General features: G+C 39.6%; 1 protein-coding gene across 1 annotated transcript in view; it reads left to right on the forward strand.

Annotated features, from left to right (window-relative positions):
- Window positions 1–26,877, forward strand: part of GABRG3 (gamma-aminobutyric acid type A receptor subunit gamma3) — a 966,133-nt gene that overhangs the window by 922,275 nt on the left and 16,981 nt on the right. Inside the window, exon 7 of the mRNA XM_049905849.1 lies at window positions 25,078–25,230. Coding sequence (XP_049761806.1) covers window positions 25,078–25,230 — 153 coding nt within the window. The remainder of the gene's footprint in view (window positions 1–25,077; window positions 25,231–26,877) is intronic.

A 26,877-nucleotide genomic window follows, 5' to 3' on the forward strand; every position in this document is an offset into this window, starting at 1 on the left:
GTCAATATTCAACCATTTCAGGAGGCAGCATATCAGGAACCAACTGTACTGAAGAGGTCCAAGCTGCACTGAAGGCACTGGGGAAAAACAAGGCTCCAGGAATTGATGGAATACCAAATGAGATGTTTCAACAAGCGGATGCAGTGCTGGAAGTGCTCACTCCTCTATGCTAAGAAATTTGGAAGACAGCTACCTGGCCAACTGACTGGAAGAGGTTCATATTTATGTCTATTCCAAAGAAAGGTGATCCAACAATGTGGAAATTATCAAATAATTTCACTAATATTGCACACAAGTAAAATTTTGCTGAAGATCTTTCAAAAGTGGCTATAGCAGTACACAGACAGGGAACTGCCAGAAATTCAAGCCAGATTCAGAAGTGGACATGCAGTCAGGGTTATCATTGCTGATATCAAATGGATTCTGGCTGAAAGCAGAGAATACCAGAAAGATGTTTTCCTGTGTTTTATTGATTATGCAAAGGCATTTGACTGTGGGTCATAAGAAATTATAGATAACATTTCGAAGAATGGGAATTCCAGAACACTTAATTTTGCTCATGAGGAACGTGTACAGAGGCAGCCATTCAAACAGAACAAGGGGATGCTGCATGGTTTAAAGTCAGGAAAAGTGTCAGTCAATGCCCAATCATTTCACCATACTTATTCAATCTCTATGCTGAGCAAATAATCCTAGAAGCTGGACTATATGAAGAAGAATGCGGCAACAAGATTGGAAGGAGGCCCATTAACAACCCACATTATGCAGATGACGTAACCTCGCTTGCTGAAAGCTAAAAGGTCTTGAAGATCAAAGACTCCAACCTTCGGTATGAATTACACCTCAACATAAAGAATTGTTTTCTTCTTGTAGTTGTTGTTAAATTTTCGCAACTGAACCAATAAGCAAGATCATGCTAAAAGAGAAAAGATTGAAGTCAAGGATTTCATTTTACTTGGATCCACAATCAACACCCCCTTGTAAGCAGCAGTCAAGAATTCAAAGAACCCATTGCATTGGGCAAATCTGCTGCAAATGACCTCTTTAAAGTGTTAAAAAGCAAAGATGTCGTCTTAAAACTAAGGTACACCTGACCCAAGCCAAGGTGTTTTCAATCACCTCATATGCATGAGAGAGCTGGACAATGAATAAGGACGACCAAAGAATTGATGCCTTTGAATTACAGGGTTGACAAAGAATATCGAATATGCCTTAGACTGCCAAAAGGATGAACAAGTATGTCTTGGAAGAACTACAGCCAGAAAACTCCTAAGCAGCAAGGATGACATGACTTGGTTTCACATACTTTGGACATGTTATTGGGGGGGGGTCAGTCCCTGGAGAAGAACATCACACTTGGTAAAGTAAAAGGTCAGGGAAAAGAGGAAGACCCTCAACAAGATGGATATCACAGTGGCTGCAACAATGGGCTCTAGTATAACAATGATTGTGAAGATGGTTCAGGTCTGAGCAGTGTTTCATTCTGTTGTACATGAGGTTGGTATGAGTCAGAATCACCTTGATGGCACCTAAGGAAAACATAACAACAACGCTAGATGTAGATTTAGTGTGCTCTTCTTTTTCTGGTAACACAAGTTGCAAAGTTAGGCTAGTTATTTGAAATCTTTCTTCTTTTTTAATGTAGACTTTTTTTTTTTTTTTTGCTATAAGTTTCCCTCTCAGGACTGCCTTGTGTGTGATCCATAATTTTGGTATGTTGTGTTTTCATTTTAGTTTAACTCCTGGTAATTTTTGAATTTCTCTCTTGATTTCTTCTTTTACCCATTGGTTGTTTAGTAGTGTGTTGTTTAATTTCCACGTATTTGTATGTTTTCTAGTTTTCCTTCTGCTATTAATTTCTAATATTATTCCTTTGTGGTCAGAGAAGATTCTTTGTATAATTTCAATCTTTTCAAATTTGTTGAGGTTTATTTTGTAGCCTAGGATATGGTCTATTATGGAGAATCACTCATGTGCACAAGAGAAAAAAATGTCTGTTTTTCTGATGTTAGGTAGAGTGTTTTATAGACGTCCATTAGATCTAATTGTTCTGTAGTGTTGTTTAAGTCCTCTATGTTTTTACTTATCTTCTTTTTAGATGACCTGTCCAGTATTAAGTCCCCAACTATTATTGTGGAGTTGTCTATTACACCTTTCATATCTGTCAGTATTTGTTTCATATATTTTGGGATGCTGATCTTAGGTACATATATATTTATATTTGTTATGCCTTCTTGAAGTATTGGCCCCTTTATTATTGTGTAATGTCCCCTTTCATCTCTTATAAGAGATTTTGATTTAGTGTTTATTTTATCTGATATCAGTATGGCCACTTCTGCTTCCTTTGGGACACTAAACCCAGTGCCGTCGAGATTGGGATACTAGCTGCGTGGAATATTCTTTTCCATTCTTTCGCTTTCACCCTGTTTGTGTCCTTGAGCCTAATATGTGTCCCTTGTAGACAGCATAAGGATGGATCTTTTTTTTTTTTAATCTATTCTGCCACTGTCTTGTGAATGGAGAGTTTAAACAATGTACATTTAAAGCAATTCCTGAAAATGGAGGACATACGCCTTTCACTTGCTAATTTTTGAGTGTGTGTCTTGTGTCTTCCTGTACCACAGTTCCTACACTTTTGTTATCTTTTGTGTTTATTTGCATTTTTATGTTGAGTCTTTTTCATTTCTTTCTTCTCCAACAAAAGATACATTTAACAACTTACATTTACAACAACTTATTTTAGCTCGATAACAACATTTAACATAAAAACAAGTAACATGCTACATTTACATAGTAAAACTCTATTCTTATTTAACTCCTTCCTCCTCCATTTCTGTTGTTGTGTCACCAATTACATCATTACGTATCTATGTCCATTAGGTTAAATTTGTACTTATTTCTCAAACATTTGATATTCTAACATTTGTAGAACTTAACTACTAAATTTACAGACTGGGAATACCATACAATAAGCTTTATTAATTGCTCATGACATTACTTTATTGGAAATCTCACTTTTCCTTTTTTAAATTTTCCTTTCTATGTAGAAACCCTGGTAGTGTGGTGATTAAGTGCTACGGCTGCTAACCAAAAGGTCAGCAGTTTGAATCTGCCAGATGCTCTTTGGAAACTCTATGGGACAGTGCTGCTCTGTCCTGTAGGGTTGCTATGAGTCAGAATTGACTGATGGCAATGGGTTTGGTTTTTCAGTTTTATGTGCAGCTTCAAGTATCTGTCTAGTGTCCTTTCCTTTCCATTTGAAAAATTAACTTTAAAGTAATTCTTGCAAAGCGGGTCTGGTTGTCACAGATTTCCATAACTTTTGTTTATCTGAGAATGTCTTAATTTCACCCTCATTTTGAAGGACAATTTTGCTGGATAAGAATTCTCGGTTGACACTTCCTTTCATTCAGTATTTTATGTATGTTGTTCCATTGCCTCCTGGGCTGTAGGGTTTATGATGAGAAATTAACATTTAGTTTTATTGAGACTAATTCATTTTTATTCCATTTTATTTTTTGTGTTTTTTCCCTTTTTTATTGTTTTAAAAATATATATAGAACAACATTTACCAACCCAACATTTTGTGTGTGTGCAACCATCATCACTACTCATTGACAAATTTTCCATCACCGTAAACAGAAACAATGCTTCCTCAAATATCACTCCCCTTTCACTCTCCTTCCCACACCTGGTAACTATTATTAAAATTTGATCTCTATACATTGCCAATTCTAATTATTTCATATAAGTGAGATCATGCGAATTTGTCTTTTTCTGGTTGACTGACTTCACTCAGTATAATGTTTTCAAGGTTCATTCATGTTGTAGCATAAATCGGGACTTCATTTGTTTTTATGGCTGAGTGGTAGTTCATTGTGTGTACAGACCAAAATTTATTTATCCATTCATCTGTTGATGGACACTTAGGTTGTTTCCACCTTTTGGATATTGTGAATTTACCAATGAATATTGGCATATATGTGTTTGTTTGTTTTGCTGCTTTCAGGTCTCTTGGGTATATACTGAGGAGTAAAATTGCCAGTCATATGGTAACTCTATGTTTTACTTTTTGAGGAAACACCAAACTGTTTTCTACAGCAGCTGTACCAATTTGCATTCCCATCAGCAATACATGAGTGTTCCAATTTCTCCACATTCTCATCAACATTTCTTGTTTTCTGGTCTTTTTTTTTTTATGGTGAAATATCTATTCAATTCCTTTGCCCATTTTCCTATTGGGTTGTTTGTCTTTTTCTTGTTAAGTTGTAGAAGTTCTTTATATATTCTAGATATTAAGCCTCTATCTGATATACGTTGTTGTTGTTAGGTGCTGTTGATAAGTTCCCAATTCATAGCAACCCTACATACAACAGAATGAAACACTGCCCTGTCATGTGCCATCCTCACAATTGCTATTATGCTTTAGCCCATCGTTGCAGCCACTGTGTCAATCCATCTCATTGAGGGGCTTCCTCTTTTTTGTTGACTATCTATTTTACCAAGCTGATGTCCTTCTCCAGAAACTGGTCCCTCCTGATAACATTTCCAAAGAAAGTGAGACAAATTGTCCCCATCCTTGCTTCTAAGGAACATTCTGACTGTACTTCTTCCAGGACAGATTTGTTCACTCTTCTAGCAGTCCATAGTATATTCAATATTCTTTGCCAACACTATAATTCAAAGGCATCAATTCTTCTTTGGTCTTCTTTATACATTGTCCAACTTTCCCACGCATATGGGGCAATTGAAAAAATCATGGTTTGGGTCAGGGACACCTTGGTCCTCAAAGTGACATCTTTGCTTTTGAGCATTTTAGAGAGGTCTTTTGCAGCAGATTTATCCAATGCAACATGTTGTTTGATTTCTTGATTGTGCTTCCATGGCCATTGATTGTGGATCCAAGTAAAATGAAATCCTTCACAACTTTAATCTTTTCTCTATTTATCATGATGTTGTTTATCATTCCAGTTGTGAGGATTTTTGTTTTCTTTATGTTGAGGTGCAATCCATACTGAAGGCTGTAGTCTTTGATGTTCATCAGTAAGTGCTTCAAGACCTCTTCACTTTCAGCAAGCAATGTTGTGACATCTGCATAAGGAAGGTTGTTAATGAGTCTTACTACAATCCTGATGCTGTGTTCTTCTTCATGTAGTTCAGCTTCTTGGATTATTTGCTCAGCATACATTTGAATAAGTATGATGAAAGGATACAAGCATGACACACACCTTTCTTGATTTTAAAGCATGCAGTATCCTCTGGTTTTGTTAGAAAGACTGCTTCTTGGTCTATGCACAGGTTTCTCATGAGCACAATTAAGAGTTCTGGAATTCCCATTCTTCACAGTGCTATCCGTAATTTGTTATGATCTACACAGGTGAATGCCTTTGCATAGACAATGAATGCCTTTGCATAGACAATGAAACATAGGTAAACATGTTTCTAATATTCTTCTGCGTTTTAGCCAAGATCCACCTGACATCTGCAATGATATCCCTCTTTCCTTGTCCTCTTCTGAATCTGGCTGGAACTCCTGGCAGTTTCCTATTGATGTACACTGCTGCAATCACTTTTGAATGCTCTTGAGCAAAATTTTACTAATATGTGATATTAATGATATTGTTCAATGATTTCCTCATTCTGTTGGATCACCTTTCCTTGTGATAGGCACAGATATGGATCTCTTCCGGTTAGTTGGTCAGGTAGCTGTCTTCCAAATTTCTTGGCATGGATGAGGGAGCACCTCCAGCATTGCATCTGTTTGTTGAAACATCTCAATTGGTATTCTGATTCTTATTTTTTGCCAATGCCTTCAGTGCAGCTTGGACTTCTTCCTTCAATACCACCGGTTCTTGATCATATTCTACCTCCTGAAATGGTTGAACATCTACTGATTCTTTTTGGTACATGACTCTGTGTATTTCTTCCATCTTCTTTTGATACTTCCTGTGTAGTTCAATATTTTACCTGTAGAATCCTTCAGTAATCCAATACAAGGCTTGAACTCTTTATTCAGTTCTTTCAGCTTGAGAAACACTGAGTATATTCTTACTTTTTGGTTTTCTAACTCCAGGTTTTTGCACATTTCATTATAATACTCTGTTTTGTCTTCTCAAACTGCTTTTTGAAATTTTCTGTTCAGCTCTTTTACTTCAACATTTCTGCCATTCGCTTTAGGTACCCTGTGTTCAAGAGCAAGTTTCAGAGTCTTTTCTGACATCCATTTTGGTCTTTTCTTTCTGTCCTGTCTTTTTAATGACTTTTTGCTTTCTTTATGTGTGTTGTTCTTGATGTCATTCCCAATTCATCTGGTCTTCGGTCATTAGTGTTCAGTGCTTCAAATTTTTCTTGAGATGATTTCCAAATTTAGGTGGAATATACTCAAGGTCCTATTTTGGCACTCATGGACTTTCTTAAATCTCCTCAGCTTCAACTCAAACTTACGTATAAGCAATTGATGGTCCGTTCCACAGTTGGCCCCTGGCCTTGTTCTGACTGATGATATTGGGCTTCTCTATCATCTTTTTCCACAGTTGTGGCTGATTTGACTCCTGTGTATTCCACCTGGGGAAGTCCACTTGAATAGTCTCCATTTATATTGTTGAAAAAAGGTATTTGCAATGAATAAGTCATTCTGTAACCGAATGCCACTCGGGTTCTTGTCCTGTCTTATTAGCAGATTGAAATAAGACAGACACTGATTGTAAGAGAAACAGAAAGTGGCAAGATTATTGTCTGCGCATACAAGGAGCACGTGGGTTCTAGTAACCAACCGTAAGACCACATGCTCACTGTCTAAGGGGGCTGGGGAGCTTTTTGTTTCTAATGGTGTCAGGGGGTAGGTTTGGTACCCAGAACTTTCTTCCCTTAGCCCTTCCATGCCCATATTTGGGGGTCCAGATATTAAATCATCTTCCATCGGTTGTGTGTGTAGTGGGACCCCTCATTTCTAAAATGGAATTGGGTGAAATCATGGACTGGGAAATATCATTCCTTCCACTGACAATCGGGTCCCAGGGGGTCGGTTGAAGTATGTGATTTCTTCAATCGGCACGTGCTTCAAGGTGTAGCTTGGACCAGTTCAGTGGATAGAACTGCTACCTGCTGATACTTCCTGAAAAATGCTGTCCAAAACAAGCTTGTGGTCAGCAAGACAAAGAAAGGGAGGAAGGGATGTCGATTGCGGTTTTCAGTCTCTGCTCTAATCGGTTCTTTTTAATCTTAAAAAAGGTGGGGGGGGATTGGAATGGAGGTCTCATCTTCTGTAACTTCTTCACGCTGAAAAGGGGTGACGTTAGGGGACTTCATGGAACCTCTGTGCTGTCTTTTCTCGAGGGATCGGCTGGAGCCCTGGAAATGTTACCATTTGGAAATATAGCTTTTCAAGTCCAGAAGAAACAAACTTTATGAGACAATTAAAAATGCAAGGGCCAAATAGAAGCAGGGCGAGGATCATGTAGATCAGGGGAACTAGGGGCCGTAACCAGCTAAAAAATTGTGAAAATCACCCTCCCTTTAAGTCGCTGGTAATGCCAGGCAAATTGCTGGCAGATATGAGGATAGCTTTTTTAACCAAGATGTTTGTTCAAGAATGTGTTGAATATTGACCTCTACTTTGGCTGAGTTATTAATATAAGTACAGCAGGAGGTATTAGCCATGGCACACACTCTTCTTTCTTTAGCGAGTAAGAAGTCCAGAGCCATATGGTTGTCAATGACCATGTTAACAAGGGAATCTAGGGATTATTGTTGAAGCTTGATGATTGGCCAGCATGAGCTCATGATTTAAAATGTCTCTCCAGGGCACTGTCAGGTTTAATGACTTTATTGTCTAAAAGATAGTGTTATCTAAAATCTCTCTTTTGATGGGGAGATTTTATCTCCTCCCAGCTGTTGTTAAAGATAGTTACCGGTCGTCGTATGTGTTATGTGGGCTAGTCCACACTGTCCATTTGTGAGGAAAGGGCTTAGACAGTGGGTGGCTACAACTCATCTTGCCTAGGGATATACAATTGGGGAAGTGAGGATTTCTCACAAATGAAGATATATCTAGGTGGGGCACATGTTTGATGAGTATTTAGGGTGATGTTTGTTTAGTTATACTAGGAATCAGTACCTATACACCCTGGTAGGAGGCCTGGGGGTCTCTAAGTTGTTTATAGCTGACATGCAGGCTCCCAGAGTTTCTGGAGGGTCTTAGCACAAGCTTGAGACAGCTGGGCCCAGTTTCTGGGATATTAAGTTACAACGGTATTAAGGACATGGCCCTTGTATTAAGCATTTACAAGGCATTGGTTTAGAGTCATTTCTACAAACATTTCTACCGCCGTTAAGACAAGCATGAGTTGTATTTGGGGAACACGATATACAGTTCCAGTCTGACACCCGATCCCAGGTTTTATCAGTGAAGGTGAAGGGATCAGTCAGCCGGGAGAGTGTATGATTCCAGATTAGGTTTTTAGTGTTCTCACAAGAAGACTGGTTTCCCTGGGTGTAGTTATAAAAGTCAGTTACATTAAAACAAGGATATTGTTGTAGTATGTTAAGGAGGGTCACAGTGAAAATTGGGGTAAGGGTATATATTGAGGCTCTCTCTCTTTGGACTGCTTGGGATACATTTGACAAATTGGTTACAGGGACAGCAGTAGGTAGGCCATGCCCCTCACTCTGGGGATGTTGATGACAAACCCAACAATTTTTGAGATTGCCCCCAGTGGCGGCAGCCTGAGAAATTTGAATAACACTATTTTCACTCCATGGGGAAACTAGGACTTTGAGTCAGGTATTAGGGGAGGCAGTGATAGGTCTCCCACTCCAGGCCAAGACAAAGGTGAAGGCTAGGCTGAGCATCATACCCTTAAGTGTAGTAGAGGTGGTTAAAAATAACTATTAAACAGGTTATATGGAAGGTTGATGGGGTGTTTGAAATAGAGCATCTCAGGCAAAAATCCTGTTTCCACTTATCTCTTAAGGGTTATTTTTCTTGAACAGCCACCTGAGGTCTCCTGTCTGTTCTACTTTCCAGGGAGAGTCACAGTGAACTGTTGCTGTGTCTCTAGAAGTTCTGGTCTCAGCGACAGATGGAGCCTTCTTTATCTGTGTTTAATGGACCCAAGGCCTCACTCTCTCTAGTTTTACAGAAGAGTGGGTAGTTAATAAACAAGGTAGGGTCTCCCCCACTTTTCTTGTAGGCCACGATCTGTCTCCCAGTGTTTAAGAAGAACCCAGTCACCTGGTTGGAAAGAATGGAGAAGGGTATTAGAAGGAAAGGACAGAGATTTTTCAGAGTATTGAGTTATTGATGACTGAGGTGCCTGCAAAACTTGTAGGTAAGCTCAGATTGAGGCCTTTTGTTCTAAGTGAGCATCCCAACCCACCTGCCTTAGAAAGGGACTTCTATATAACATTGCAAAAGGGCTTAATTTAAGCCCACTTCTAGGAGCAACCCTTATCCTCAAGAGAGCCAGTGGCAGAGCCTTTACCCAAGGTAGGTGGGTTTCTTGACATAGTTTGGCAATAGTCTCTTTTAAGGTGTGGTTCATCTTTTCTACTTTTCCTGAGGGTTGGGGCCTTTAAGCAGCATGTAATTTCTACTTAACTCCCAGTGCAGAGGAGATGGAGTGCGTTACTTCAGCCATGAAGGCTGGCCCATTGTCTGACTGGATGGAGGCCGGGACCCCAAACCACAGGATGATTTGTTCTAACAAGTCCTTTGTCACTTCTGCAGCTTTTTCTGTCTTGCAGGGGCAAGCTTCAACCCAATTTGTAAAGGTATCTACCAAGACCAGTAGGTATCTCAGGCCTCCAGTGGCAGGGAGGATGACTGTAAAGTCTACCTGTCAGTCTTCTCCTGGGTATTGTCCTCTACATTGTGTTCTTTGAGTGGGGAGTAGCCGTGTGTGTTGTGGGTTGTCCTGCACACAAATTTCACGTCTGTGAACTATTTCTCAGATGACACGGGTCATTCAAGGTCCTGTTATTACGGGTCTAGCCCAGTTTTGAGTAGCTTCTACTCCCCAATGGGTGCCTTTATGGAGAGTTTTGAGGATCATCTACAATTTTCTCTTTGGTATATATACCTTGTCCTCAGGGTTTTTATACCAGTGCCCCTCTTTTTCAGTGAACCCCCACTCTTCTCTCCTTTTTTTTGTCTTTGAGGGTATGAATGGGCTGAAGGTCCCTTAGGCAGTCCATGGGAATAAGGGGACATGCCTGGGCAGACTCGGTTGAGGGTGAGCTTGCCTGTTGTGTTGCTTGTTTGGTGGCTTGGTGCTTCAAGGTGTAGCTTGGACCAGTTCAGTGGATGAGAGTATATCTCCATGGCTGACTGTCTGCAGTGGTCCCAACTGGAGCTTGCCTTAATGGGAATTGGCCTCTGCTGGTTGAGAATACAGGTAGCTCCTGGCCAAAAGACAGCCCACTACTTGTGTGGAAGGGGGAGGCCATCCCTACTGTTGGGCTTGTTTCCTCTTGTGGCCTGAGCGCCACTCCCCAACACTCTAGCCCCTGGTCCTGGGTCAGTGGGGGCTGTTTGGGGAATCTGGGGATAGGTGGGTTGATATGGGGGAGGGGCCAAGGGATTGAGAACAGGATCCTCCTCTGATTGTGTAAGGACGGGGGGCCTCTGCTTTTCTTTAGGGTTTTGTCTTTGCCCTTTTTGAACCATTATTTTACACTGTCTTTGTAGACCCTTTTTTTTATTTTTTTGTTACTATAGAGGGCCGTATTGAGGTAATCTCAGAGTACGTAGGCTTGGAGTTCTAGAAAGTGGTCCAAACTGGAGGTTCAACTCTGTGAGACATTGATAGCATTTAAAGCCCTGAAATTAGATGAGACGCAAAATAAATAAAAATAAGGCAGAATGGTATTGTTGTTGTTAAGAGCCGTTAAGCTGAATCTGACTAATAGTGATTTTATGTACAATAGAACAGTAGAATGCCGAGTCCTGCACCATCCTCATAATTGTTGCTATATTTGAGCCTATTGTTGCAGCCACTGTGCCAACCCATCTTGTTGAGGGTCTTCCCCTTTAGAGCTGACCCTCTACTTTACCAAGCATGATGTCCTTCTCCAAGGACTGATCCCTCCTGATAACATGTCCAAAATAAGCACAACAAAGTCTCACCATTTTCACTTCTAAGGAGCATTCTGGCTTTACTTCTTCTAAGAGAGATGTGTCTGTCCTTCTAGCAGTATGTGTTTTACTCAATATTCTTCACTAACGCCATGATTGAAATGCATCAATTCTTCTTCAGGCTTCCTTATTCATTGTCCAGCTTTCGCATGCATATGAGGTGATTGAAAATGCAATAGTCAGGCACACCTTAGTCCTCAAGGTGACATATTTACATTTTTAACACTTTAAAGAGGTCTTTTGCAGCAGATTTGCCCAATAGAATAATTCATTTGATTTCTTGACTGCTGGTTCCATAGGTGTTGATTGTGGATTCAAGTAAAATGATACCCTTGACAACTTCAGTCTTCTCTCTGTTGGTCATGATGTTTCTTATTGGTCCGTTTTTTTGTTGTTGTTTTTTTTTTTATGTTGAGGTATAATCTGTACCAAAGGCTGTGGTCTTTCATCCTCATTAGTAAGTACTTCAAGACCTCTTCACTTTCAGCAAGCAAGGTTGTGTCATCTGTATATTGCAAGTTGTTAATTAGCCTTCCTCCAATCCATGTGCCACATTCTTCTTTATATAGTCCAGCTTCTCAAATTGTTTGCTCAGCATACAGATTGAATAAGTATGGTCTGATTGATGATATTGAGCTTCTCCATCACCTCTTTCCACAGTTGTAGTCTATTTGATTCCTGTGTATTCCATCTGGTGAGGTTCATGTGTGTAGTCACCATTTATGCTGTTGAATAAGTCGTTGGTCTTGCCAAATTCTATCATGCAACCTCTGGCATTGTTGCTGTCATCAGGCCGTATTTTACAACTATAGTTCCTTCTTTTTTATCTCCGATTTTTTATTCCAATCACCAGTAATTATCAATGCATATTGATTGCATATTCGATCAATTTTAGACTGCAGAAGTTGGTAAAAATCTTCAATTTCTTCATCTTTGGCCTTAGTGTTGGTATGTAAATTTGAAAATACTTATATTAACTGATCTTCCTTGTAGATGTATGGGTATTATCTTATCACTGACAGCATTGTACTTCAGAATAGATCACGAAATGTTCTTTTTGACAATGACTGGGATGCCATTCCTCTTCAATTTGTCACTCCAGCATAGTATACTGATTCAAAATGGCCAACACCAGTTTGTTTTAGCTCACTAATGCTTAAGATATCTATTTTCAAGCATTTCATATCATTTTTTATAATTTCCAATTCTCCTATATTCATACTTCATACATTCCATGCTCCAATTACTAATGGATGTTTGCAGCTATTTCTTCTCATTTTGAGTCATGCCATGTCAGCAAATGAAAATCCCCAAAGCTTGACTCCATGCACGTAATTAAGGCCAACTTTACTTTGAGGAGGCAGCTCTTCCCCGGTCATACTTTGAGTGGCTTCCAACCTGAGGGGTTCATCTTCAGCACTATATCAGACAATGTTCTGCTGCTATCCATAAGGATTTCACTGACAAAATAGATTGCCAAGTCCTTCTTCCTAGTCTTTCTTGGTCTGGAAGCTTCACTGAAACTTGTCCACTGTGGGTGACCCTGCTGATATTTGATAACTGGTGGTATAGCTTTCAGTATCACAGAAACACACAAGCCACCATGGTACAACCAACTGACAGACAAGACAGGGTAGGAGGGAAGAAATGTCAGGACTGTGCCATGGACACTCTCACATATAGAAGTTGCAAATAGAGAAACTCTCACAGAAAAGGCTAGAAGGAGACACTGCTTGAGGATATGGCCTGAGAGGGAAACAGATAGCTGAGGGAATATCCGTAGACTACCACTTATGCTGAGCTGACCTCTTTTGGCACCAATCTTCAGTAAAGGAGTCCACACTAAACATTGAGATAGAAACAGAAATAGGATGTATGCATAGACACCAAAAACAACCATAATAACAACACCAACAAAAACATAAAAATAAAAAATAGCTCAAAATGAAATGGCTTAAAGGGACATAAAGAAATCTGGAGAGAGATAATAAGACAAGAGAGGAAATAGAAGAGCAGGGTGGGAAATGTCAGAAAATCAGCAGCAAAAGAAATAAGATTATGAAAAATGAGAGCCACACTAGAAGTAACAATAATAGAATATAATCTGCTAATAAAATTCTCAGGAACATGAAGAACAGGTTTAGCAGTACCTAGGAAAATACAGAGTGAATAGATAGTAAGAAGAACATAATAGGTATGTAAATTGAACAAAAAATGCTCAGAGAAACGTAATTAATCTTCCTGAAGAATAGAAAAGAACAAAGCAAGCAGAATAAAATATTTAAAGGCATTATTGAAAAAAAAAAAATCCGGAAATAAAGGAATACATGAATCTAGACACCAGGCTCCAGGAAGTAAGATATACTAATAAAGTGAAAATACATCAGAAAGAAAGAAGAAATTAAAAATAAGAAAAGGGTGCCCAAGATGACACCTTCTGTTAAATGCTTAGTCGAGGTCCTTGCTGTACTAAATTGGAAAGTGAGGATTGGAAAGAAACAAACAAAATGGTCATTACTCAAGAAGGATAAGATTTTCCACTTAAAATAAAAATCTTTAGAAAAAATTATCAGAATTAATGAGATTTTAGCACAGAAGATAGATATAAGAACTGTAGTAAAATATTCATTTCTGTATACCAACAATAGTTTTAAAATAAAAATTTTAATTCTTGTCCATAGTATTAATTCATTAATACATTCAGCTAACAAACATTCACAGAAGTCAATAGCAACAGAAATATACACGTATCAAGAACTAAACATAAATTATTTTCAACAACTTTATGGAATAAATTTAAAATATAATTGGAAGATATTCAAATTGAAATAAATAAAACATCGCGAGGGCAAAAATATTGCTTTCTTCACTGATCTATTTTTAGATATTCACATTGAGCTAAATAAATGGAGATACAGGATTTATTCCAATAAAAATACCAACAGTGTTTTTTGAGGAACTTTTCAAACTGATTCTACAATTTATACAGAAGGACAAACACTCAAGACCAGCGAAGACATGCCTGGAGAAGGACACTGTTATGATTTAATTATGTATCCCAAAAATGTGTGTCAACTTGGCTAGGCCAAGATTCTAAGTATTGTGTGATTGTCCACCATTTTGCCATCTAATGCCATTTTGCTCTGTGTTGTAAATCCTACCTCTATGATGTTAATGCGGCAGGATTAGAGGCAGTTAATGAGACAGGACTCAATCTACAAAATTAGTTTATATCTTGAGTCAATCTCTCTTCAAACATACAAGAGAGAAATAAGCAAAGAGACAGAAGGACCTCATTACCACCAAGCAAGAAGAGCCAGGAATGCACGTCTTTCGTTCTCAAGGTCCCAGCACTGAGAAACTCCTAGACCAGGGGAAGATTGATGACAAGGACCTTTCCCAGGGAGAGAAACCTTCTGCTAACCAAAAGATCAGCAGTTTGAATCCACCAACTACTCCTTGGAAGCCCTATGGGGCAGTTCTACTCTGTCTTATAGGGTCGATATGAGTTGGAATCAACTTGACAGCAACAGGCTTGGCTTTTTGGTTTGGCATTGCAGATGACCATAGGAGGCAATGACAACTGAATATGGGATTAAGAAAATGAATTTAAAGAAGAACCAACTACATATAAGGATAACTGGAAAAAAAGTAAAGCATGTAGAAGAAAACTCAGTAGAATATCTTTACGATCTTGAAGATAAGGGAAACATTCTCAAGGATGACATTAAAAACATTGGTGATGAAAGAAAAGGTTGATAAATTAACCTTCCTTAAAAAGAGTAAAATATTTTTGTGAATGAGCAGCATAAAGAAAATAAAAAGACAGTTGTTCCCAGGCCAATCTTGAAGAATAAGAGGAAGAAGATTAGGCTTTTGTTGCGCTGAGTGCTGATTGCTAATAATCAAGTCTTGTATCTCTTTTGGGAATATTAAACTTAGGCCATTTTGAAAGGAGGTCAGGGGTCAGTATATCTGTGAGGGGGAGAGAAAAGATGGTGTCATAAAGAGAAGAAATCTGGGTAAATAACAATGATGTTTAAAGGTGAATCAAAGGGCTTTTTTGCTGCCTGAAGTGCAATAAAGAAATGAGAACTGGAGGTGGAGCCAGTATGGCACCCTAGACAGGCACCATGCCACCCCTCTGCAGCAAAGACCCCAAAAACTAAGTAAAACAGATACAAATGTCAAGCCTGGAACCTTGAGCATCAAATGAAGGGGTAAAGAAATAGATCAAACACCAAACGGAAAAAGAAACTGAAGGAAAACAGAGAATAAGGAGAGATAGCAAGTGGAGGCCCCTGCCAACTAACACAGCACAGCATTGCCACCTTGGAGCACAGCCAGTAACCACCTTGGACAGGGAGTATGGGAAGGCAACATCATGGAGCTCCCAGTAGGAGACAGAGAACCCAGTAATCAGAGAAACACACTTTCCCACCATTCACCCTTCTGCTCTGTATGCTACCTCCACTTCCCACTGGGCCATGCCGCACCACCCTGGCTAGAGAGCCACTGGCTGACCATCAACCCAGGTTCACTCCGTTCCCACCCACCAGCTCCCACTGCACCATTTTTTCTCTTTTTTCCTTTTCTTTCTCCCTCCCACCTAGCGCATACTGCACCTCTACTCCTTCTTGCTGGACCACACTGTGCCACTTAGGCTACAGAAACACAGGCCCACCCCAACCCCACTCATCACCTCCTGGTGTGCCATTTTTTTTTTAAATATATTTTCTTTTTTCCCCCTTTTCTTCTTTTTTCTTTATCCCTCCCAACTAGCCTCATACACCACCTCTGCACTTTCCCACCAGACCATGCAGTGCTGCCTCAGCTAGATAGCCTCGAGCCCACTGCCACCCGAGGGTCTGCCCCACTCCCACCCACCAGCTCCTGCCATGCCACCATTTTTTTTTTTTTTTTTGCTTTCTCTTCTTTCTTTTTTTTCTCCCTCCCACCTAACCCTGTATGTCACCTCCCCTTCCTTCCAAATGGCCCTCAGGTATGCCCTGCCCCCACTCTCTGTCCCTCACTGTGCCTTCAGTTTTTTAATTTAATTTAATGTTTTCTTTTTCTTTCTCCCTCCTACCTAGTGCCATACACCACCTCATCCCCCTGCCACCAGACCCCAGAATGCTACAGTGGCTAGAGAGCCACCAGCCCACTTCCCTGGCTCTGCCCCAATCCAACTTATGGCCCCTATCGTGCCACCACTCTTTTCTTTCTCCTTCCCACCTAGCCCAGTACGGCCCCTCCTTTCCCTTTCACTGGCCCCTGGGTTCACCCCACCCCCACTTGCCAGCCCCTGCCATACCACCATTTTTTTCTGTTTTTCCTATTTTTTCCTTTCTTACTTTTCTTTCTCCCTTCCACCTAGCCCCATACACCACCTACTCCCCTTCGCATTGGCCCCTGCCGGTGCCACTGATGCAATGGCCTACACTGCCCTGAGTCCACCACATCACTTCCTGCCAGTCCCCGGCGTGCCATTGCAGGTACAGTGTCACTGATGCAATGGCCTACCACTGCCCTGGGTCCACCCCACCCCTACTGGCTGGCCCCCTCTGCACCACCATTTATTTAATTTTACTCTCTTTTGTTTTCTTTTGTTTCTACCTCCCACATAGCCCCGTATGCCATCTCCTCCCCTTCCTGCCAGCCCCCAGGTCTGGCCCACCACCACCTAATTGCTACCTTTTTTTTTTCTTTATCTCTCTTTTGTTTCTTCCCTCCCCAAATAGCCCTGTATGACACTCCCCTTTTCTCCAGCCCCCACTGTGTCACCTTGGCTGGAGCATCCTCAGAACTCAGGCCCACTGTCACACTGGGCCCACATCGCCCCTTCCCTCCTGCCACTCAATGACCTGCTGAACAGTATCACTTCCCAACAGACACCCTCAGCTATCTGGACTGTGAATGCTCCAACACCACTGGCCCAACATCAGGAGGCAGACAGTGCCCATCCAGTCCACCCTCAGCCACCTTGCCAAACCACAAAGTGGGCTTACCCTGCCTGCTGCTGCCCTGCCTGCCTCGACAAGGTGGTAAGTGCTATTGTGAAGATAAGCAAGCAGTAAACCCTGCCTGGCCCACCCACCCAGATATGTCAAAACAAAACAAAGAAGCAGGATAAAACAAATGAACAATCAATAAAAAAAAGAAAATAATACCTTAATGTCTCAGAGACAGCAGATAATTTCAACACATATGAAAAAGCAAGACAAGATGCATCCAACCAGAGACCAAAATAATCAGATGACTTTCCAGTAGAAGAAAAGGCAGTGGAGTTACCTGATATGGGATTCAAAACACTAACCTTTAGGGCTTTCCAAGATATTAGGAAAGAGATCAAGGTAAACACAGACAAAATCAAGGAAAAAATAGACAAAATCATGGAAAGCACAGACAAAACCAACAAAAACATAGCCCAAATCAAGGTAAACACAGACAAAGCAAGCAAAGAATTCAGGAAAATAATACAAGAGCAAAACATCAACATAAATAAATAATCAGAAATCATACAAAAACAGCAACTAGAAATCCAAAAAAAAAAAAAAATCCAGAAATAGATAACTGAATAGGTTTTAGGAGCTAATTTGAAACAATGGAAGACAGAATCGGTGAGATTAAAGACAAATCCACAGATGCCACTTTATTTGAGAAAAATGCAGATAATGAAGAAAACCTAAAAATTTTGTTGGACAAAATCAATACCAAAAATTTATGCATGATCAGATTTCCAGAACATGGAAGAAAATGGAAAACACAGAGAAGATTTTTGAAGATTTGCTGGCAGAAAACTTCCCAAATATCATGAAAGATGAAAAACTGACCATCCAAGAAGTTCAACAAACCCCTATAGACAGATCCCAAAAGAAAATCACCAAGACATATCATAGTCACACTATCCAACACCAAAGACAAAGGAAGAATCCTGAGAGAAGCTCAAGAAAAATGAAAAGTTGCTTAGAAAACAATATGACTAAGCTCTGATTACTTAAAGAAACAATGCAGGCAAGAAGGAATGGGATTACATATATACAACCTTGAATTAAAAAAAAAACACTTCCAATCAGGAATAATATATACTGCAAAACTCTCTCTCAAATACAATGGTGAATACAATGATGAAATTAGGACATTTCCAGATAAACAGAAATTGAGCAAATTTGTTTAAAAAAAAAACTTACAAGAAATATTAAGGGGTTCCTTCAGTTAGAGAACAAACAACATCAGACAACAACCTAAGTCTAGGAGACAGGACAGCATCCGCAAGATACCAACCTAGGTAAAGAACTCTCAGTAATAAAGCTAAATGTCTTAAAATAGGGAAACAGATGGCAATCTGTAAATAATGATAATATCAAAACAACAAAAGGGGGAATTAATAATGTAGGTATAGAACTTTCGTATGGAAAGAAAGTCAAGCTGCTATCAGCTAATAAAAGACTGGTTCAAATTTAGGAAGATAAAGGTAAATCTCAAGGTTAAAAACAAAGAAAGTTAACAAGCCTACTCATCAGAATGAAAAAAAGAAAAACGTACACACTCAGTAAACACAAAATCTATAATAATGAAAGAAAAGAAAATCCACAAACAAAAGGAATTCAGCACAGGAAAGTAGAGGAACAAAGAAAATGTCAGCATCACACAGACAAAAAAAAGAAAAACAGTACAACATGACAGCAGTAAACTCATACCTGTTGAAATCACACTGAATTACACTGAATGTAAACAGCTTAAATGCACCTTAAAGAGACACAGAGTGGAAGAATTGATTAAAAAAAAAAAAGCTGGACCCATCAATATGCTGTCTATGAGAGATGCAAAGACATAAATATATTAAAAATCAAAGAATGGAAAAAAATACCGAGGGAACAGTAACCAAAAAAGGGCAGGAAGGGCAATATTAAGCTCAGATAAAACAGACTTTTTGGAAAATCAACCATAAAAGACATGGAAGGACATTATATAATGATTAGAGGGAAAATCCACCAACAAGACATAAACTTAGTAAATATCTATCCACCCAATGACAGACCTCCAAAATACATAAAACAAATTCTAACAGCACTGAAAAGAGAAATAAACAGTTCCACAATAATAGTAGGAAACTTCAACAAGCTACTGTCAGTAAAGGACAGAACATCTAGAAAGAAACTCAACAAAGACACAGGAGATCTAAAGGCCACATTAACCAAATTGACCTCATAGATATATATAGAACACTCCACCAAACAACAGCAAAGTATACATTCTTTTCCAACACACATGCGACATTCTCCAGAATAGACCACATTTTAGGCCACCAGGCAACCCCCAATAAAACCCAAAACACTGAAATAATATAAAGCATTTCCTGATCACAATGCCATAAAACTAGTAACTGATAACTGGAAAAGCAAGGGGAAAAAAATAAAATACTTGGAAACCAAATAACATCTTGCTTAAAAACAACTGGGTAATAGAAGAAATTAAAGAGGGAATCAAAATATTCCTAGAATCAAATGAGAATGAAAATACATCACATCAACCTTTGAGACACAGAAAAGGCAGTGCTCAGAAGTCAATTTATAGCAATAAACACACACATCAAAATAGAATGGACCAAAATCAAAACATTATCTCTACAACTTGAACAAATAGTAAGAGAAGTTGTAAAAGAAGCCCACAGGCACCAGAAGAAAGAAAGCAATAAAAATTAGAACAGAAAAACAATAGAAAGAATCAACAAGACCAAAAGTTGATCAACAAACTAACAGAAGAGAAACAGCAAAGGAAGCAAATAACTCAAATAAGAAATGAATTGGGGGATTCATACTAGGTATGCAAGGTTGGTTGAACATTAGAAAACAAATCAGTATAATCCACCACATAAGTAGAACAAAAGAATCATACAATCATCTCAATTGATTCAGAAAAGGCATTTGATAAAGTCCAACACCCATTCCTGATAAAAACTCTCAATAAAATAGAAATAGAAGGGAAATTCCTCAACGTAATAAAAAGCAACAGCCTACATCATTCTCAACGGAGAGAGGCTGAAAGCATTCCCCCTGATAACAGAAACAAGAAAAGGATGCCCTTTATCACCACTTCTATTTAAAATTGTGCTGAAAGTCCTAGCTAGAGGAATAAGGCAAGAAAAAAGAAATAAAGGCATCCAACTTAGAAAGGAAGAAGTAAAACTATCCCTATTTGCAGTTAATATGATCCTATACATAGAGAGCCCCCAAAGATTCCACAAGAAAACTACTGGAATGATTAGAAAGATTCAGGAGAGCTGAAGGTTACAAAATGAACATACAAAAATCAGTTGGATTCCTATACACAACAAAGAGTCCTTCAAAAAATCAATCAGGAAAACAATAGCCCCTAAAAAAAAACACTTAGGAATAAATCTAATCAGGAACATAAAAGATGTATACAAAGAAAACTACAAAACACTATTGCAGGAAACCAAAATGGACCTGCATAGATGAAAAAACATGCCATTCTCAAGGATAGGAAGACTCAACATTGTGAAAATGTCAATTCTACCCAAAGCAATCTACAGATATAATGCAATCCCTAACCAAATAACAACAGCACTCTTTAACAAGATGAAAAAACTAATCACCAAATTTATATGGAAAGGAAAGAGGCCTGAATAAACAAAGAATTATTGAAGAAAAAGAACAAAGTAGGAGGCCTCACACCACCTGATCTCAGAACCTGCTATACAGCCACAGTAGTCAAAACAGCCTGGTACTGGTAGAAAGACAAAAGCATAGACCAATGGAACAGAATTAAAGAAACCAGACATAAATACATCCACCTATGGTCCACTAATCTTTGACAAAGGACTAAAGTCCGTTCAATGGGGAAAAGACAGCCTTTTTAACAAATGCTGGCAGAACTGGATGTCCACCTACAAAAAAAAGAAACAGGATCCATATCTCACGCCATACACAAAAACTAACTCAAAATGGATGAAAGACCTAAATATAAAACCTAAAACAATAAAGATGATGAAAAAAAAACACGGACAATGCTAGGTGCCCTAATACATAGCATAAATACAATACAAACCATAAGTAACAGTGCACAAATACCAGAAGATAAACTAGATAACTGAGAGCTCCTAAAAATTAAACACTTACGCTCATCAGAAGACTTCACCAAGAGAGTATAAAAAGAACCTACAAACTGGGAAAAAATTTTGGCTATGACATATCCGACAAGGGTCTAATCTCTAAAATCTATAGAATACTTCAACACCTCCAAAAGCAAAGACGAGAAGGCAGAAAGAGACAGGAAAACTGGAAAACTCGACCCAGGGAACCCAGGGTGAAAAGGGAAATGGAGAGGGTGCTGGCACATTGCGGGGACTGCAACCGGTGTCAAAAAACCATATGTGTACAAATTTTTTAATGAGAAGTTTGCACTGTAAAAACTTTCACCTAATACACACAAAAATAAAAAATAAATAAAAAAGAATAGAAATGAGGACTTCTTTTATGACTTGGAGTAAGTGGTGGTTTTGAAATGGTACACCCAGGAACAACACTGGAACAAATTATGAAAGATGACCCTAAACATGAGACAGGAGGGAACAGTCTGTACCTTATTTCTCTACTTCCAACAACGCAGAGCATAGTATTTGCTCAAGGAAGGACAAAATGAACAATTGGCAAAAAGCTTCTTGCTCTTATAATTTCACTAGGCACAAGATGGCTATTCTACCCTGATGAGTAAAAGAGAAGCTGCCCATTCCCTCTCCGACTGAGTCTAAGGATCTTTTCAGGACAGTCTGTGAATTGCCTCCAGGAGGCTGCATGCTGGGCAGGGAGAGGGAGGGAAGGCAGGCCTCACAACTTCGTGTGTGGGGAGCTGGGACTTCTCACTCAAGGTGGAATAGTCTGGGTCCACACGTGTTAGCATATGTAAGTGTGAATGTGGGTATACGCTGGAGGGGGGAGAAAGTGGAAGGAACATTTTTTCTTTTTTTCACTTAAGTGTCCTAGAACTACATGAAAAATGTAATATAGGCATTGACCTACAGATTTTTTGTTGTGCATTGATCTTCCTGTAGAGGGGGAGCAGAGTTGGAAGGATACATCTCTGTATGTCTCTGGCTTGGCCATGGTACTATTTCCTGTAGACACTGGAGAACGAGGACTGTGGTGCTCACTGCAAGAGCCAGTCCTGCTACAGAATCAGGTCCCAGATTGTGGCCCCTGAACATTCCTGCCTCACTTCCACATGAGTGCCATGGCTAAGAAGGAGGTTTAGAGTCATGCAAACTTGGATTCAAATCCCGGCTCTACCATGAATTAGCTAAGACCTTTCTTTGGTTGCTGTTTTCTATTGTAATGTGTTTGCTGTAAGGGCTACCTGACCATGGAAAGGTCAGTGAACATTCTGGCACAGCCTAGAAGGAAAAGCCTGGGCAAGAGCTTTCTGTCTTAGTCATCTAGTGCTGCTATAACAGAAATATCACAAGTGGATGGCTTTAACAAAGAGAAATTTATTCTCTTACAGTCTAGTAGGCTACATCGGCTCCAGGGGAAGGCTTTCCCTCTCTGTTGGCTCTGGAGGAAGGTCCTTGTCCATAAATCTTCCCCTGGTCGAGGAGCTTCTCAGGCAGAGGGGCCCCGAGTCCAAAGGACGTGCTCTGCTCCTGGTGTTGCTTTCTTGGTGTTATGAGGTCCACCTGTCTCACTGCTTGCTTTTCTCTTTTGTATCTCAAAAGAGATTGGCTTAAAACACTAATCTTGTAGATCTCATCAATATAATTCCCACTAATCCATCTCATGTAAACCCTGGTTGCGTAGTGGTTAAGTGCTACAGCTGTTAGCCAAAGGGTTGGCAGTTTGAATCCACCAGGTGCTCCTTGGAAACTCTATAGGGCAGATCTACTCTGTCCTGTAGGGTTGCTATGAGTCAGAATCCACTCAATGGCAGTGGGTTTGGTTTTGGTTTTTTGGAATCCATTGCATTAACATCCTAGTGATAGCATTTACAACACATAGGGAAATCACATCAGATGACAAAATGGTGGACAATCACACAATACTGGGAATCATGGCATAGCCAAATTGATACACATATTTTTGGGGGACACAATTCAATCCATGACACCTTCCTACCAACCACGGATAACCTCTGTTATCTCTGGCTGCCCAGCAACCTCTCTGCTGGGAACAAAGCCCTGTATTCTGGCAACTGCCCCTCCTTTCAAGGCTACTGTAGGATCTTCCATTTTCTAATGTGAACCAGCCTCAGTTGAAGGGAGAGCACTCGTTCACGGCCAAGATAGTGTCCCACGTCCTTGGCTGTATTTGACTGATAGAAAGGCAAACACTTGTCCCAAACTGAACTTTTCAGCATCTGTCTGATAATGTGAACTTAAATTGGAGTGAAGAAATGGATGTCAGTGTCTCTCTGGTGGAGGTAACTACCAGATATTGAATTTGGGTGCTGATTACAGCCAGGGTCCCTACAGGCTCTGAAGACGGACCTTGGGTCAGCATGCCAGTTGGCCACCACTGCTTGTGTAGCTTTGAAGAGCTTATTTAATCGCTCTTGATAAAAAAGAGTTTAGGAAAAACTCCTAGCACACAGTAAATGTCCAGCAAAAACTAAATGTTCTAGGTTATCATTGGAGTCATCATGATAACCATCATTGTCATTACTACTCTGTGGTAGGAGCCTGCCTGAGTAGGAAAGCATGGAGCAAGTAGACCTGGAGAAGCACACGACGAGAGGTGGTATGGAAGGATGTCTGTATGGGGCTTGGCCCCAGTTGTGCACACTGCCCAGGGGTATCCTTGCCCATACCACACCTCACTAACATAATACTTCCTTCAAGTGCATGTGCAACTTTTGCCTAAGCAAAGGCAACTTTGAAATTAGTTTGTTACTAACTCAAAAAAAATAAAAAAGCCCTAACTAGTACACTAAAAAGTACACTACGATGTTTAAAAACATTTTTGTAATTCCTCTTTACAAACACTATAAAATCTGAGTCAAACCGTTTTTAATACAGTCAATGTAATCAGCATCCCACCATACCACTCTTCCTTCCTTGCCCCAGGGAATTTTAGGGACACTCTAGTAACATCTTCGTTGCTTCCAACAGCTCGTGGTGTGGCTTGTTTTAGTAGGAGGGTAAGGAATGCCATAAGATAATTATTTCAGTTTCTGGGTTGGCACAGCCTAAGTGCCAGAGGCAGGAATGGATACAATAAATATAAAAATGTTAAATAAAGCATAAAGTACAAAGCTGGTAGGCTAAAATTCATGATATAGCAAAATAAAAATAGAAAACTGTTGCACAAGTCCATGTGTGGTATAATAGCTCTGTTACTTTTTTTTTTTTTTTACTATTGAAGGAATTCCTTGATACGACACTGTATCTGTCTGAGAGTAGAGTTTATCTGTTACTCGGCAGGAAAGGCTCTTGGTCCTTACCCTCATGGAGTAAATGGGCGTGTTTGTCTCCTTTGTTAATCCACACCCTTTCTTTGGTGTCTCGCAAAACAAACAAACACACCAAAACTTGTTGCCTTTGAGTCATTTCTGATCCATTGGGACAGAGTAGAACCACCCCATGGTGTTTTCAAGGCTGTAAATCTTTACCCAAGCAAACTGTCACTTTCTCCTGAGGAGTGTGTGGTAGGTTTGAATCACCTGCCTTTTGGGTAGCAGCCAAGCACTTAACCACTGCACCACCAGAGCTCCTTTGGTGTCTCACCTGTAAAATGCCTTAAAAAGCCATGGATACTACAAAAATTAAATTTAAGTACATCGGCATTTTGATCATTTTCCTGATTTGATATTATAGTTATTCATTTTTATCCAAGTCATCCATTTAACAAAATAAGTTGTTAAGAATTTCTTAAATTATTATTATTTTTACCCAAAAAAGTTGTCTTAATTTTGATGATATTTTATTACAGGTGATTATGTTGTCATGACTATATATTTTGAACTGAGTAGAAGAATGGGATACTTCACTATTCAGACTTACATTCCCTGTATACTGACAGTGGTGCTATCCTGGGTATCTTTTTGGATCAAAAAAGATGCTACGCCAGCAAGAACAGCATTAGGTGAGTTTCTAAATATCTTTTCCACAATTTTTTACAATTTTAATATAAACCCTATAGGGTTTCCAAGGCTGTAAATCTCTGCGGAAGCAGACCGCCACATCTTTTTCCCAGGGAGCCACTAGTGGTTTCCAACCACCAACCTTTCAGTTGGCAGTCAATCGCTTTAACCATTCATAAAAAACGCCTTCAACTGAAGAGACTTATCTCAAATGTAATTGATCTGATTTGAGGGTTTCTTGATCTGTGTTTATAATTTTTTTTTTTTAATCACTCAATTAGCTTGTCTTTCTGGTGATGGAATTAAGATGGGTTAAGGATCCAGAATAAGCCAATTGCTTCACCTGATGCTGTGTTCTAGGGCTAACGTCATCACACAAATTTAGGCAAGTCCTGGAACCTGCCATATTCAAAAGTCTCACTATGTTAGTAAGGACACAGTGCTTACCACATACCTTTCAGGACTGAACACATAATATTAGTAAAAATAAGTTGTTAGGTGCCATCGAGTTGGTTCCAACTCATAGTGACCCTATGTACAACACAATGAAACACTGCCTGGTCCTGTGCCATCCTCACAATCACGATTATGTTTGAGTCCATTGTTGCAGCCACTGTGTCAATCTATTGTCTAGGGTCTTCCTCTTCTTCAATGACCCTCTACTTTATCAAGTATAATGTCCTTCCCCAGGGACTGGTCCCTACTGGTAGTATGTCCAAAGTACATGAGACGAAGCCTCGCCATCCTCGTTTCCAGGGAGCACCCTGGCTGTATTCTCCCAAGACAGACTTTGTTTGTTCTTCTGGCATTGCATGGTATATTCAATATTCTTCCCCAAAACCATAATTAAAAGGCATTCATTATTCAGTCTTCCCTATTAATTGTCCATCTTCTGCATGCATATAAGGCAATTGAAAGTATCATGGCTGTGTCAGGCACACCTTAGTCCTCTAAGTGACATCTTTGCCGCAGATTTTCCCAATGCAATACATCACTTGATTTCCTGACTGCTGCTTTCACAGGTGTTGATTGTGGATCCAAGTAAAATGAAATTCTTGACAGTCGACCTTTTCTCCATTTATCATGATGTTGCTTATTGGCCTAGTTGTGAAGATTTTTGTTTTATGTTGAGGTGTACTCCATACTGAAGGCTGTAGTCTTGGATCTTCATCAGTAAATCTTCAAGCCCTCTTCATTTTCAACAAGCAAGGTTGTGTCAGATCACAGGTTGTTAATGAGTCTTCCACCAACCCTGATGCCACATACTTCTTCATATAGACCAGCTTCTAGGATTATTTGCTCAGCATACAGATTGAGTAAGTATGGTGAAAGGATGAAACCCTAGTGCCCACCTTTCCTGATCTTAAATCATGCAATATCCCCTTGTTTTCTTCAAACAACTGCCTCTTCGTCTATACAGGTTCCTCATGAGCACAATTAAGTGTTCTGGAATTCTTATTCTTTGCAATGTTATTGATAATTTGTTATGATTCACAGAGTCGAATGCCTTTGCATAGTCAATAAAACAGGGGTAAATATCTTTCTGGTAATCTCTGCTTTCAACCAGGATACATCTGACATCAGCAATGGTAAACTTCATTCCACATCCTCTTCTGAATCTGAGTTGAATTTTTGGTGGTTCCCTATCG

Source organism: Elephas maximus, chromosome 13 (assembly GCF_024166365.1).
Source record: "Elephas maximus indicus isolate mEleMax1 chromosome 13, mEleMax1 primary haplotype, whole genome shotgun sequence".
Classification (NCBI taxonomy): Eukaryota; Metazoa; Chordata; class Mammalia; order Proboscidea; family Elephantidae; genus Elephas; species Elephas maximus.